We start from the raw sequence: 14,909 nt of genomic DNA, 5'->3' as shown, positions 1-14,909 counted from the left end.
CTGATGCGCGTAACGATGGTGACAGGTGTGCATAATGACGGACCGCCTGGTGCCCTCGAGCGCCAGAGTGGAGGAACGGGAGCATGCATGACAGAAGGTAGCTCGAAGTGGACTTGTGATAACTTTCTGTGTCTCTTCCGTTCAGAGGAAGCAGACGCTTCACATCAAATGACTAGGGACAAGACCTGTGACTTGCTTTGCTCTCCGGAGCAGGGCACCTTTGACTGGAGTGGCATTAAATGTTGAGATTAGGCAACTGAAATGGAAAGTTCCCTGCTTCTGTGAAGCCCGCCGTTTGGTGCGACGCAGTCCTTGTGGCAAATGAGGTGAAACTGAGAAGACATTACATTGTCTGTCCTTTTGAGTTTTGAAGCAGACCTGGTCAAGTCATGTAAAGATTATGCAGTTATCCAGTGCGAGCTTTTGTGCCAAACACATTAAGGTGTTAGAGATGCCAAACTTATGATCATGTTGCAGCAATGTGTAGGAGGGAGAATCCAAGATGTGAGAAGTGTGTAGGAGGGCATGGGACAAAGGAATGTGTAGTATCGGTGTAAAAAACTGTGTGTGCCAATTGTCGGGGTGCCCATGTTGCTAGGGATCAGAAGTACCCTGTGCTAGAGAGACAGGTTGAGGGTTAGAGTAGAACAGAAAGCGCTGTATGCTGAGACAGTGAAAAGAGAAGGGGATGATAGGTCAAGGGTGAGAAGTAGGCCTAGGGTCAATACAGAGTGATATGAATTTGTGCTTCAGTAAGGTTTGGTTCTTAGAGTTCATTGCCATGGTTATCAACTATGCCGCAGAAATTGAACATAAATCGCAGAAAATATATGTGGTGGCACCTGCAGAGAAGTCATTGGGTGCACAAGGTTTTACTGCAGAAGAGTTGCAAGGTTTGTTGAACGTAAGAGTCCCGTCCTCCCGGGCCATTGGCCTGGTGTAGGATCAGTTAGATGATTATTCTTCACATTTTACTGGTGAAACTGCATCTGCACGTCAATCATTTGATTGATCTCAATCAGTTTCATGGGAATAGCCTATGCATTTCGATCTTCTTGAATTACTGTTTTGTGAGCGAATTAGAGCAGATGGTGTCATCAAACTATTAGCCTTTCTTGTATTTTGTTTCAATGAAAGCATATATTCTTCCTTGTGGCTCTGTTGAGGTTTGTCTTTTGAGATTTTTTGTTGTTATACTATTCAGCTTTAGCTAACCATCCTAAAAATCTAGTTAGAAATTAGCAGGTGTTATTGTTGCAACGGTAGACATGCTATGCTGTTATATTCGGTTCTGTCATGTGATCTTGTGAGACATTGATTCAGCTTTGAACTAACTTTACTAAATGAGCACCATGGTGAGAAGTGATAATCTTCCACTTGTAATAATATAATAAGTGATGAGTAGGACTATTAAATATAGCCAACAGATCGTGATGAGTGTTATTTTAAACAATTGGAGCGCCCTTGGTAGTTCTAAAGGGACAGCGCTAAATTAACTTTGATTTAATTAGCTTGAACACATGGTTACAATATACCCTAATATAGAATAAAAGAAAACAGAAGTGAACTATCAATTCATAGAATGTATTTGCATATATTTAATCATCAAATAAATTGACCAAGTAGTGAACATAAATAGTGAACATAAAGTAGTGAACATAAATTGCAGGCAATTTGTTTTAAAAATCCAATTTTTGGTGTGTTGTAGCCTAGTCATGCATCTCAATTAACTATAATCTAAATGCATTATTACCTCCAACTTGGCCTGATTCAAATTATCAATTTCCCAACCTGACATACCAAGCTATAACGGACCCTATGTCTCAACCAATAGCCAATATAGGCTAAATATCCCTAGCAGGGCTAAATGAACTTCCAGAGAGGGTCAGGCTCTTGTGATTTGTGGTAGCGACTCTGGTTATGGTGTCGCCGTAACCAGGTTGTTCTGGGTTCCACTGCGCAAGAGGGGGTCGTGGAGTTTTATGAACATCAAGGTGAATTTCATTTTTTTTTCAACGTTCTGATTGGCCAAAGTTTTCAAGCCTCCAACGGGCCTTCACAGTGCACACGTGTAGCCTACAGTTCTTCATCATTCTCACCAACGCCAGAGAGAAGACAGGGAAGAAACCATCATTTACACTACCTACCTCTAGGCTGCTGTAGCCTACATATTTACAGCGCATTCAGAAAGTATTCAGACTCCTTCCCTTTTTCCATATGTTGTTTCATTACAGCCTTATTCTAAAATGGATTTAAAATATGTTTTTCTAATCAATCTACACAGAATACCCCATAATGACAAAGCGAAAACAGTTTTCTTTTTAAGTTTTCGCAAATGTATTAAAAATAACAAACAGAAATACCTGATTTACACATACGTGCTTCTACACCTGCATTGCTTGCTGTTTGGGGTTTTAGGCTGGGTTTCTGTACAGCACTTTGAGATATCAGCTGATGTACGAAGGGCTATATAAATAAATTTGATTTGATTTGATTTGACATAAGTATTCAGACCCTTTACTATGAGACTCAAAATTGAGCTCAGGTGCATCCTGTTTCCATTGATTATACTTGAGATGTTTCAACAACTTAATTGGAGTCCACCTGTGGTAAATTCAATGAATTTCACATGATTTGGAAAGGCACACACCTGTCTATATAAGGTCCCACATGTCAGAGCAAAAACCAAGCCGTGAGGTTGAAGGAATTGTCCATAGAGCTCCGAGACAGGATTGTGTCAAGGCACAGATCTGGGGAAGGGTACCAAACAATGTCTGCAGCATTGAAGGTCCCAAAGAACACAGTGGCCTCCATCATTCTTAAATGGAAGAAGTTTAGAACCACCAAGGTTCTTCCTAGAGGTGGCTGCCTGGCCAAACTGAGCAATCATGGGAGAAGGGCCTTGGTCAGAGAGCTCCAGTGTTCCTCTGTGGAGATGGGAGAACCTTCCAGAAGGACAACCATCTCTGCATCACTCCACCAATCAGGCCTTTTGGTAGAGTGGCCAGACGGAAGCCACTCCTCAATAAAAGGCACATGACAGCCCACTTGGAGTTTGCCAAAAGGCACCTAAAGGACTCTCAAGCCATGAGAAACAAGATTCTTTGGCCTGAATGTCAAGCAATAAGTCTGGAGGGAACCTGGCACCATCCCTACGGTGAAGCAAGGTGGTGGCAGCATCATGCTGTGGGGATGTTTTTCAGCCATTTGATAACCATGCACATTTTTGTAGTCTTGCATGATGTACCCCTTCCCTTTTTCCACATTTTGTTACTTTACAGTCTTATTCTAAAATGGATTTAAAAAATGTTTTTCTTATCAATCTACACACAATACCCCATAATGACAAAGCGAAAACACTTTTTAAAATGTTTTAGCAAATGTATTAAAAATACTTGATTTACATAAGTATTCAGACTCTTCACTATGAGGCTAAGGTGCATCCTGGAAACAGGATTTTAAAATATGAGAGTAAATAGAGCTTAAAATATTGGTAAACATCACCTTGTCTGAGAGAGATTTACATGGTTATCAAAAGTTCACAACAGGGTAAGCCTACACAACACACAGCCCTTATTTGAAGTGTTTCTAAAATTCCCCATGGCAAAAATTTAAGCTGAAAAAACGATTGGAACTATTTCCCTTTTTAACGCAAGATTCGATGGGTATTATGACACCACCACTGTGAGGCTCTATTTGGTTTGTCATTCTATCATTTTTCATGGCATTTTTGTGGTAATTGAATGTAATTGATTCAGGAATTTATAAGAATTATTTTCCCGTGTATTCTCAAAATTAAAAAGCTTCCTCAGTTCTATACACCTGTATCTAGGTGTACGGTTAGTGGTGCCATTTTTTCCCCTTTCCCCGTTCCTTTTTTATTTTTGTGTCACAAAATTAATATAACCTGACTGACAACACACTACCGCACAGTAGGTGGCGGCATGCTCAAACAAAATGAGCGAACGCCATGATACCAAAGAAGAAGACGTTGCCGGGCGTAGCAATGTAATTAATCAAATTTGCAGATGGCTGTAACATTATATGCCATGTAGTTTACATCAGTGTTTCAAACTAATTGTAGGCTACTTAAATTTAACATCCGGATGACAAATGCGTAGGATTTTGAAGTGGCTTTCTTTAATCTGTAAACAAACCAAAAAGTCCCCACCTGGTTTTGGTAAGTTTGATCAAAGAAGCCAATATGGCCATATGTCTGAGGTGAGTTTGTTTATCCGCAAATATATAGGTTACCACTTATTTTCAGGTGAAATGGTTTGCTGTTTTCAATCAGCATTGCTCCGTCAAGTTTCTTTCTATAATATGTTTTCTCAAATGTAATTCCTGCACTTCACGTCAGTCAGCGTTCTCATTAACAGTTGGCCGGTGGGTGGCGCCTATATTCCTTTGTTTCTGCCTGTGTTAACTGAAGGAGGAATAATTGTCTGGACTGGATGGATAACAGAAGGCAGGAAGGGGCGCGGCCACGTGTGTCTCAAACGTCAAGTACTACCTACCAACATGTTAATTCCAAACGAATGGAATGATGAATTACATTACATTCCCGACCCATATTTGGACCTGCTCATCATCATCAGCCTCAGTATTCACTGGCTAGATATTCAGTCAGCTTTATAAACAAGTGGTTAGGATTAGGGGGCACATTGGAGCTCTTTTCCCTTGTGAGCCCTATACCCTCTTTGTCTGTTCCTATGGGACACTTCACAATCACATCATGTTCCTAATTATGCTAAATGGGACCTTGGGCCTTGATCCTTTGTCCCTTGTGGTCCTGTATCTTTTGGACCCACCCAAAGGGAGGATGCCGCACAAGACAAAGTTAGCACATCGTCTGCCAATGTAGTCCTACTGTACTCTGCTGATACATTTTGTAAATCAGGAGCAGTAGAGCATCTGAAGTGAAGCCTGCCATTCTTCCCCCGAGGGTAAAGGATTTACAGTTAATACTAGTCGGACAATGCATCAAAAGCCATTCATACACCATGCAGTATAAACCACCCTAGCATACACTGAACTTTAATACAATGTAGGTTAATGTATATTTAATAAGTTACATTATTTTTTAAAAACTTTGTAGAGATTGATCTGGGTCACAAAACCACATTTGATTAAAAAGGTTTGCGAGATGGATATGTTTGCAGCTTTGGTTGCTCAATAGTACATTCACAATTCACACTCAATAAACTGAGGCAGATAGATGGGCTACACCAAAGCAAACAGCCTACAGCAACCTGTTTCAACTGCATGTCAAAAAAATGATTCTCTATAGCTGTTTGTTCATTTTTCAAGCTAACAAAATAAACCTAGGTGGAATTATGAAATAGACTAGGATATGCCATGCAGGATATGCCTTGCAGTGAGAAATGTAACAAGTGATACTACTGTTAATGGTAACATCAAATGATACTGTAATCATGATTCGGGTGAATATTCCATACTATGTGATTGCTATTTGCAGTTTTACTGTGGCCTTAGAAGATACGAACAACATGTACAGTAGATTTCCCAGCATTCTGTACAGGTGGCTTATTAACGATTGGATGACTTAACAGCCCATTGTTCATGCTGTATTCTCCATAGTGCAAAGGCTGTTCATTTTGTTGAAAGAGTTGACACGGTGGCCAGTGTCTGACAGAGCGTTTTAAGAATGATACCAGGACAAAGCAAGAGCAGGTGTGAGTACAGTATACCTGCTGGTCATAGCAACTGTGATATGAAAGTAACTGTAAATGTACCATACCCAGCCAAAGATAGTCTCTGTATGATTATGCTGTGATATGAGAATTATTGCAGCATTTACTCAAGCCCTTAAATGAGAGGCCATGAAGGAAACGAGATGAGGAAAGGAAGTCGTTTTATGTTTCTTTGGTTTTGAAACAGGAATGTTACTGTAGGGGATGTTCTGAATACTTGCCTGTAAACCCTTCAAGTCCCCTCTTCCATTAATTGTTCAGGGCAAAATTCTTAACCCTCATTCTTGTATGTAGTGCCACAGCATTCATTTGTAAAATAAATAAATAAAATAAAAAATTGCTCAACAGAGTGCCTTGGGTTTTTTGCTGCCCTCTTGGAATGCTATAGGGGCATGGAAAGAAATAGTGAAAGAGGATGAAAAAGACAGGGCTGACTGCAGAGTTAACATGCCTTTTGTTTCCTGTTATGTCTCGTAAAGTTGCATCCTGCCTGTTGACTGGAGGAGTGCCTCAGAGAGTTGGAGCATTCACTCCTGGCCCTGGGTTTCAGCGGACCCACTTTGTGTGTTGGTTTTACATCAAGCAACTGCCTTCATCCAAACCCTGAAATGAAGTCCGATCTCTAATTGTTTGCGGCTGTGAGGATACCGGTATCATAATATTTTTTTCAAATGCAAAAATGAGAGCACAAAGCAGACAAGTCTTTGGTCCTTTAAAACCTGATATATGTAAAATATAGTTTGGAAAATAAATAAATGTGATTCTGGATGACATAATGTTTGTTTCCAAAATTAGTGCTGTTTTCCTAAAGAAGTCAATATCGCGATTAAAAAATCCTTTGGGTTATGTGCTTTTTGTGTGTGTACCAAAATGAATTGAAGCAAACCCAGTGGCTTCTTAGGACTAGTTTTTTTTTTTGTCCTTTATGGTTCAGGCACAGATCCAGTCCAGTCAAAGAGTTGGCTATTTGCTGCTTGTTAGTATAGTCCAATGTCCAGTATAAGAGTTTGAGGTAAATATTTCATTTGGAACAAGCTTGTTGTTTGTTAGGGGCAATGGTGTAAAGTACTTATATAAGAATACTTTAAAGTACTACTTAAGTTGTTTTTTGGGGGGTATCTTTACTTTACTATTTAAATAGTACTCAAGTATGACAATTAGGTACTTTTTCCACCACTTGTTAAGGGAATGCCTAAGGAGCAAGAACAGTGAGCAGGAGGGAGAGAGCAAAATGGGAGAGAGGGAGGGGTAAAATAAGAGGGGGGCACCACTGAACACAGTGAGCTGTTTGTGCTGGTATGTGTGACTCAGAGAGAGAGAGAGAGAAGGCCACAGAATTACAGGTCCTTTCCACTGCTAGGGCCTCGCCAGGGTACTCCCATAGCCACTGGGCCTGTCCAATGCCATGCCCACTCTCTCCATCCACAACGCATGCACGCACACACACCCCAGAATAACCATCCTCTTCTGACATTGAACTTGATTGGACCTGTTCTTTCATTAACTCCACCCCGAGGCAATAAATACAAGATCCATCTTCCAGCAGAGATGATAAAGTGACCTGGGAGCTTGAAGATGACCCATGGGAATTACTGTATTGGTGTACTGTGCTGTACCCTTCATTGGAAATATAGGAGTAACACAGACTTTTCTTTGGGATTTTTGGTCTTTTGATTTTTTTTAAATGGTGCAAGCACAATCTTTTTTTGTGAGCTGACAGTAAGGTGATGATTTGCAATTACAGACTAGACTAATTTGGACAGCTCCGTACAGTTAAAGAATGGATAAGGACGGATTTTCCATCCAACCATTTTTCTCTGTCTGTTTGCACTTGAAAGTGGAGCTTTCACTGACAGGCCACACGTGCAAGCAGTTGGGATCACTGTGTCTGTGAGCCCACTGTGAATGAAAGAGAAAGGAAAAGAGAGTAAGATCGAAACACCAGGGAGCTGAGTAGTTGCTGTGCTGTGTGTGGGCTCTGTCTGTACTAGTCCAGCCTGGCTCCTCCCTGTCCCTATCGCTCCCTCCTTCCCGCTGTCTTTCTCTCTTCAGCGATACATGTGCAGGGAGAGACTGTGACGCAGCCATTCCAGAGCGTGAGCCAAAGGCACACAGACAGCACTGATCCTCCTCCCTATACTCCACAGGGGCACCTCAGACCCAGAGAAGAACACCTATCTACAACACACAGCGGCAGCTGAACTTCCACAGAGGTCCGGCTGTGCAGACACACGCACTGCTCCACCAGGAGGCTTCCACTCAAAACCTCACACACCCACTAAGGTAAGATAAAGACGTTTTGGCTCTGGTTGCACTTTGACTGACTGTTGTGAATGTCAGCCCACACTAACAGAGATGTGAGAGTAGGTTCCTGCTTGTACTTTGATCTTGACGGCTACAGTGTACAGTTCAAATTTCATTTCATTCAAATTTCACTTTCGTTGTTGACCAGTTGAGGGTGTGGGATAAGAACTCGGCTGTGACCTTTTAAAGTATATGTCATTCAGTGTAAGTTACTTTAATGTATGGTTATTGGGGAAAGTAAGGTAGTAGTTACTCTTTCCAAAAGTACCTTGTTATCTATGGAAAGGGCTTGACACATACATTATATGGAGTGTTAACATGTTCACATTTATTAGTTACTTATTTATCATATGTACTGTTTTATTGCACAAGTAATGAAATAGATGTCATCTATACGTTATTGAGTGATTCCTCACGAAACCCAGTCTAAAAAGACCATGATTTGGGGGATTTTCATAAAATGTAATCCATACAATAGTCCTTTGGTGGAAGGGTTGTTGACGCACACAGTTTACAAAACATTAGGAACACCTGCTCTTTCCATGACAGACTGACCAGGTGAAGCTATGATCACTTATTGATGTCACATGTTAAATCCACTTCAATCAGTGTAGTTGAAGGGGAGGAGACTAGTTAGAAGGATTTTTAAGCCTCAAGACAATTGAATGGGAAAGACAAAATATTTCAGTTCCTTTGAACAGGGTATGGTAGTAGGTGCCAGGCGCACCGGTTTGAGTGTGTCAAACTGCAACGCTGCTGGGTTTTTCACGCTCAAGTTTTCTAAGTGTATCAAGAATGACCCACCACCCAAAGGACATCCAGCTAACTTCACACAACTGTGGGAAGCATTGGAGTCGATATGGGCCAGCATCCCTGTGGAACATTTAACATCTTATAGAGTCCATGCCCTGATGAATTGAGGCTGTTCTGAGGACAAAAGGGGTTGCAACTCAATATTAGGAAGGTGTTCCTAATGTTTGGTACATTCAATGTGTATTTGAAATTTGTATCTAAAAGCATAATTGAGAAATAATCAAAGTTGGCATATTTATGACATTTTGGTGGCATATGAAGCGTCACAGCTTGCTCTGTAGTATTTAGATTTCAATATTATTTTTCTACATGAATTTATGGATATAGAAAATATCATTTTTTAAATGGCTAATTGTAAATATATTGTGGAAACATAATATACTCAACTGGCAAGTTCCAGAGTGGAATCTCAGCTAGTTTTTTTTGGGCTTCGAAAGCCTTTTATCCAGTACTTTCTGACAGTCATTTCACTGCTGCCTCTGCCCGTCTAAACATTGAGAAAGTGGTTCTTCATCTCCTAATCAGGGCATCCTGCTGTGTTTTAGTTATGTAGTGAGTCAAGGCCGTGGTATAATGACTGAGGTTTAGGCAAGCCGAATGTAAGTGGAGGGAGACAACCATTGGACAGATTTCTCAGAATGAGTAACTCTGTCTCAACAAGTTGGCCGACAAGGGAGATGATGCAGCTATTCTTTACTTGTATAATGTTTGTCCATTGTTTTGTATGCTTCTGTAGTTCTTGAATACATATTTTGTATATTATCGTAATTGCCTGTTCACTGTGCAGACGCCAGACGGTGGTCATTTGACTTGCTCAGGAGAGAGTCAAAGTTGCTTAACCACCCAAACAGCATTTTAATAAGGCTTATAATAGTGAGAGAGATGCATAGCTGTTACACGCCTAAGCCCCCCCCCCCCCCCCCACCTCCTTTACTATTTTCTATTTGGGCACATGTAAAGTCACATGGTGCCATCATTCTTTCGCTATACTTATTCTAACATTTGCTCTATCTGATGTTAATGAATTAATCCTTCCCTCCACAGCCAACCAGTCAGTCACAGTCTCCCAGCCAACCACCTGAACCACTTACTGGATGTCCACTATGGAAACGGGTCAGAAACGAACCAGCCGCGGCGGAGCCACCACCCAGCTCACCCCAACTCGCATTTCCCGCCTGCAGGAGAAGGACGACCTGTGCAACCTCAACGACCGGCTGGCCGTCTACATCGACAAGGTGCGCTCACTGGAGATAGAGAATGCTGGGCTGCGGATGCGCATCACCGAGTCCGACACCGAGATCAGCCGTGAGGTGACGGGCATGAAGGCGGCCTATGAAACGGAGCTTGCCGATGCCCGAAAGACCCTCGACTCGGTGGCCAAGGAGCGCGCCCGACTACAGCTGGAGCTAGGCAAAGTCAAGGAGGAGTACAAGGAGCTCAAAGTCAGGTAGGACACATTGGGTTGACAGGGTTTCCCCTATTGGTCATTTTTTCGTAGGCAGCATGCAAAGGCTGCAAACACCAAAATGTTCAATTGAATTGAGGCCAAATGTTCTAGGTGGGGTGCAAGAGAGCTTGAGAAGACTGGGTGGCATGAGTATTATTAGGGGAAACGCTGGGATGGGGACAGAAAGGCAGGAGGTTTATGGGTAATCCTGTATCTGAATGTGGTGTCATAAAGTTAGTCTATTGCCATGCTCCCTGTTATAAGTTTCTGGCTGCAGGACATGTTGGTTTTGGCCAAGGGACTAATTAATTTAGCCTGAATATGAAAGTGATTGTGCTTCAGCATGTAATCTCACTGACACAAATTTACCTGCTTACAACCTCCTACATGATAGGGAGGGGCATATTCAAACCAGAGTACGAGACACCATCTCATTTCATTACACATAATTTGCGGTGGTGTTATTTCCCTGTAGTGGCTCTGACTCATCAACCAGTGCAGGTCTGCTCTTACTCCAGTCCTTCACTACAGTCATTCTCAGTGAAGTAGATTTCCACTACTACAGCAGGTTTTGCTCTCTCTTCCAAACCATAAGCACACCAGCCCTGAAACCATTTTCACCCTGGAACCATTTTCACCCTGGACTGGATACCTAGTATGCTGGCACATTTGTCAGAGCATTGATCAGATAAGCCTTAAGTAATAAATAATTGAATTTAACCCATTGCAACCTTTAATTCCAAGGCAGTTTGCCACTGAGGTTGTGAGTGCTAGTGCTTCTAATCCACATCTGGGTGATGCAACATCCATTTTGCACCAGAATGCACACCACCTATTAGTTAAACTCTGACTTCTAAAATCCTTTAGACAGAGGTGTGGAGAGCGACATGCCAGACATTAGTTGAGTACATTCCTGGTGGTTTGCAGCAGGTTGGGTAGGAATACTGTATTCCCCCACAATGTCATTAGTAAGGGCCCAGCCACGGGGCCACGCCCCTGACAAACAGATCACTCCTTTTCGCTTGACTGTGTCATTACACTCGTAAGTTAACACTTCCACAATCCCCTGCATGCAATGTGCTGTTACTAGGCTACCCTGGGGCGGCAGGGTAGCCTAGTGGTTAGAGCGTTGGACTAGTAACCGAAAGGTTGCAAGTTCAAATCCCCGAGCTGTCGTTCTGCCCCTGAACAGGCAGTTAACCCACTGTTCCTAGGCCGTTATTGAAAATAAGAATTTGTTCTTAACTGACTTGCCTAGTTAAATAAAGGTAAAATAAAAAAATAAAAATAAAATCCTGTAAGCAGGTTTCCAGGTTAAGATAAAACATGCTTTAATCCAAACTCTGGTGTTGTAAGCATCATTCTCCAACCAACTGAGCAATCTGAACTGGCTGGGTAGGTTAGGCTTAGACCTTGGGGAGAATGTTAAAGGGATCTGTCTACCAGAGTTTAGTCAGTAAATGTGTCCACAGACAGAAAATGGCACAACTCTCTCCTGCTAGCAGGCAACAGCTTGCAATGACTCCACAGGAATGTTTGAAAGTCTTGGCAAAGTGCAAATCGGGTTGGAGTGCGTCTGAGGAAATGAAAGACGGTTGAAAGAATTAGTTGTATTTACTCGTTATTTTACTCTCTTGTGCAATTGCAAAGTTGAAGCAACAGCGTCTGTACAGAGACGTGAGGGTGGAGTCTTGGTTGTTTTTGCTGGCTTAATGGTTCAATTCATGTTTGCAGTGTATTCGTCAAGACAAAATGTGCAGTATTTGGTGTGCCCAACGTTGCAGGTGAGGGTGTGGCTCTGCGGTGGGTTTGTGTTTGAGTGCCGGCCTTGGTCAGGGTGTGGTCTTCTGGGTCTTGACTTGAGGATGTTGAGTGAGTTAGGCGGTCTGAATAAGTAGATCCATTTCAGAGAGTAGTGACTCTTAAAAACCAAGTCTGTTTGGTGAGTGAATGGAATTTTACAGTTCACTTAAATTCTCTTTCCCATTGTGCCGTAAGGTCCCTAGCTGAGTGAAGAATAGCAACATCGCCTATAACTATATTGTTTTCCAAAGGAAACCAATCATTTGTTACACGCGTAGTGGAAATGTATCACTCAGGCCTGCGTGGGCAGACTCGGTCTCTTACCCTGCAGCCGGTGTGTTTGCCAGTGTTTGGTTGCCACGGCAGCCAAGGAGTCTTGGCATTGGTGTGTGACAGGGTGGTGACTCAGAGGTTTTTCAGGGCCCTGGGATTGTGGAAAGGGAAGGGGCTGTGGCTGTGGCCTATCCTTAGGTCTGGACCTTTGCGGCAGTGCAGCTTTATTAATATTTAATATGTATCACCTAGTTCCCTATCAACACCATGTTATTACCACTGGCTGGTGCCCTGTGAGGGCTTGCTAGAATAATGCAAGTAAATACATCTTTCTTATCATATATACATACATATTACTGTCCCAACAATTAAATACAAAGTGTGCATGTTCCTTTCAACAATATTCTTAGTCATTCAAATATTATAATACCCCATTGCTGTAGGCCCTACAATATACAGTGCCAAGCCCTCTAGCCCTGTTTTGATGTGTGCTGCAACAGATGTAACTGTCACTTACCATGGCCTGTGACTGTACACACCTGTTCTTAGACATAGACATGTACACACACACCTGTTCATAGACATGCCATTGGGCCACGCCACACAGTCGTTTGTCTTTGTGTCGCAACAGACACATGCAACTCCCCTGAGGGCAGACCGCCGCCATTGGGCTACTAGGATGTAAACTGCTCGTCTACAACCCAGTCTAGCTTGTAAATGATTTGCCAAGGGGGGATAATGTTAGGATAGTGTAAGAATCCCTATGCTAGAACACAAGCGGGCTAGCCTAAAATATTGACTGCTCAACTAAGACGCTGCAATATGATTTGCTAAGCTACAACATAAGCCCCAAGGCTTGGCCCACACTCCCACATTCGTCAAGGTCTAGTCATCCACTGTGGATTCTCCTCCTCTAGAACATAAGAGGGGCGGCGGACGCTAGTCTCGTGCCACAGTGCCTTCCATCTGTGCCAGTGGCTGTGAAACAGGAGCATGTGTGGGGGAACCTGCTCCTGGTCGTCATTGGCAGAACAACCCCCTGTCTCCCCTCCAGACGATGAATAGACGTCTGGATGAATAGACTGCTTTGTGTTGACAATATACAGGGAGACCCATGCCGACTCTGCAGATACGGTGTTTTCTCTAGATCTTATTGTCGGTTCACCTATTTGAAAAATGCCACTTTAAATTCTGTCCAGTTTACAATGTGAATTATATTGTTAAAACCTTTTGCTTTTTGACTTTTTCTTCACTCCCTGGAATTAAAGATGGTTCACTAATCTATTGCAGACTGTAAAGCAATTAACTGATTTTGTCAAGATTTGTAGGCATTCATGATCAAAGGTGGCGGAATAGGTTGTACAATTGAGGGATTTCAAAAGTCAATAGCCGTGCCCATTTCCGTATTTCCTGACTCTTTTCCAAGGTTGCTGTGTGCCACACCTGTTGACACTGAGTAACAGAACAGATGGCTAAGGGTGGGACAGGACAATAGATATTTTGACAAGATCTTCTGACACACGCAGGCCTATGATGTTTTGTCTGTTTATTGAGGGTACGGTATGCAGGGTAAATGTTCATTAGAATTAATATGGTTACAGTGTGAAGTATTCCAACATATTTCCTTGTCATTTCATTACGATGACATGAATGATGGAAATCTGAATTGAAGTCGTTTTGCGTTGGAGTGGCTGCCATGCCAACTTGTAGCACTTTGGGGCTATCAGAGAACCAAGCAGGAAGTACACTTATCATATAGCACAAACACATTTCCTTCATTAAGAAAGTTCCTTTCTTTTCTGCGCTCGCTCACACACAGCATATGTTTTACTATCTTTGTGGGGACCTAAAATAGATTTCCATTCAAAATCCTATTTTCTCTAAACCTAACCTTAACCCGCAACCCTAAACCTAACCCATAAACTTCAGCCTTTGTCCTGGCGGGGAGAATTTTCCTTGTTTTGGGGATTTACAGTATCCACAAGGATAGTAATTACAAGGAGGCTACCAAGGTAGCCCAAATATTTTCTAAACACAGTTTGGTTTCCACTAGTAACCAAGGACTATACTGCTACTTTTAGCTCAGGGAAACTCTAAACAATTAGTTGACGTGTAATGCACTCTACTTCCATTTAATCATGTGAATGTTCTGCCTGGCCGACACACAGCCGGACAACAGGAGGAACCCATTGAAGTCCGAAGTGTTTGAATGAAGTCATTCTGTCCTAAACTGGACAAGAGCAAACATGGTCTCCCCGCCAATGAACGATGATGTACCGGCGCTGTTCAAATACGCAGAGCGAGTGTTATAGCAAAGTTGTTTGTCTTCGTGAACAACCAGTACTCTTTGTTTTCATGTCGTTGATTATCATTGAGAGCATTTGAGTGTTTACTGTGCCATTAGTAGTTAGTTCAGCAGCTCGTTTATTGACTAGTAATGCATAGGGAGCTTGAAGGCTGACTGTTCCAATGGATGCAGTTATACAACATAAAATGTTGTTAATAGTAAGTCTGTTATGAAGGTTCTACAATTGATGGCTATTTTCATACATTGT

At 42.2% G+C, this 14,909-nt stretch overlaps 1 protein-coding gene across 3 annotated transcripts in view; it reads left to right on the top strand.

Annotated features, from left to right (window-relative positions):
• Window positions 1–4,000: 4,000 nt before the first annotated feature.
• The window catches only part of LOC109908687 (lamin-A), a 27,602-nt gene continuing 16,693 nt past the window's right edge, over window positions 4,001–14,909 (top strand). The window contains exons 1-3 of one of the 3 annotated variants that reach the window (XM_020507342.2): window positions 4,001–4,180; window positions 7,862–7,997; window positions 9,876–10,278. In XM_020507342.2, coding sequence (XP_020362931.1) covers window positions 9,926–10,278 — 353 coding nt within the window. In that variant the 5' untranslated portion in view covers window positions 4,001–4,180; window positions 7,862–7,997; window positions 9,876–9,925. Of the gene's footprint in view, window positions 4,181–7,459; window positions 7,998–8,198; window positions 8,223–9,875; window positions 10,279–14,909 lie in introns of those variants that run through there. The other 2 variants (XM_031789780.1, XM_031789774.1) reach the window with 2 other exon arrangements.

This window comes from Oncorhynchus kisutch, linkage group LG2, assembly GCF_002021735.2.
Source record: "Oncorhynchus kisutch isolate 150728-3 linkage group LG2, Okis_V2, whole genome shotgun sequence".
Lineage (NCBI taxonomy): Eukaryota > Metazoa > Chordata > Actinopteri > Salmoniformes > Salmonidae > Oncorhynchus > Oncorhynchus kisutch.
Note: the sequence above shows the minus strand (reverse complement) of the source record. Positions and strands in the feature narration are given on the sequence as shown.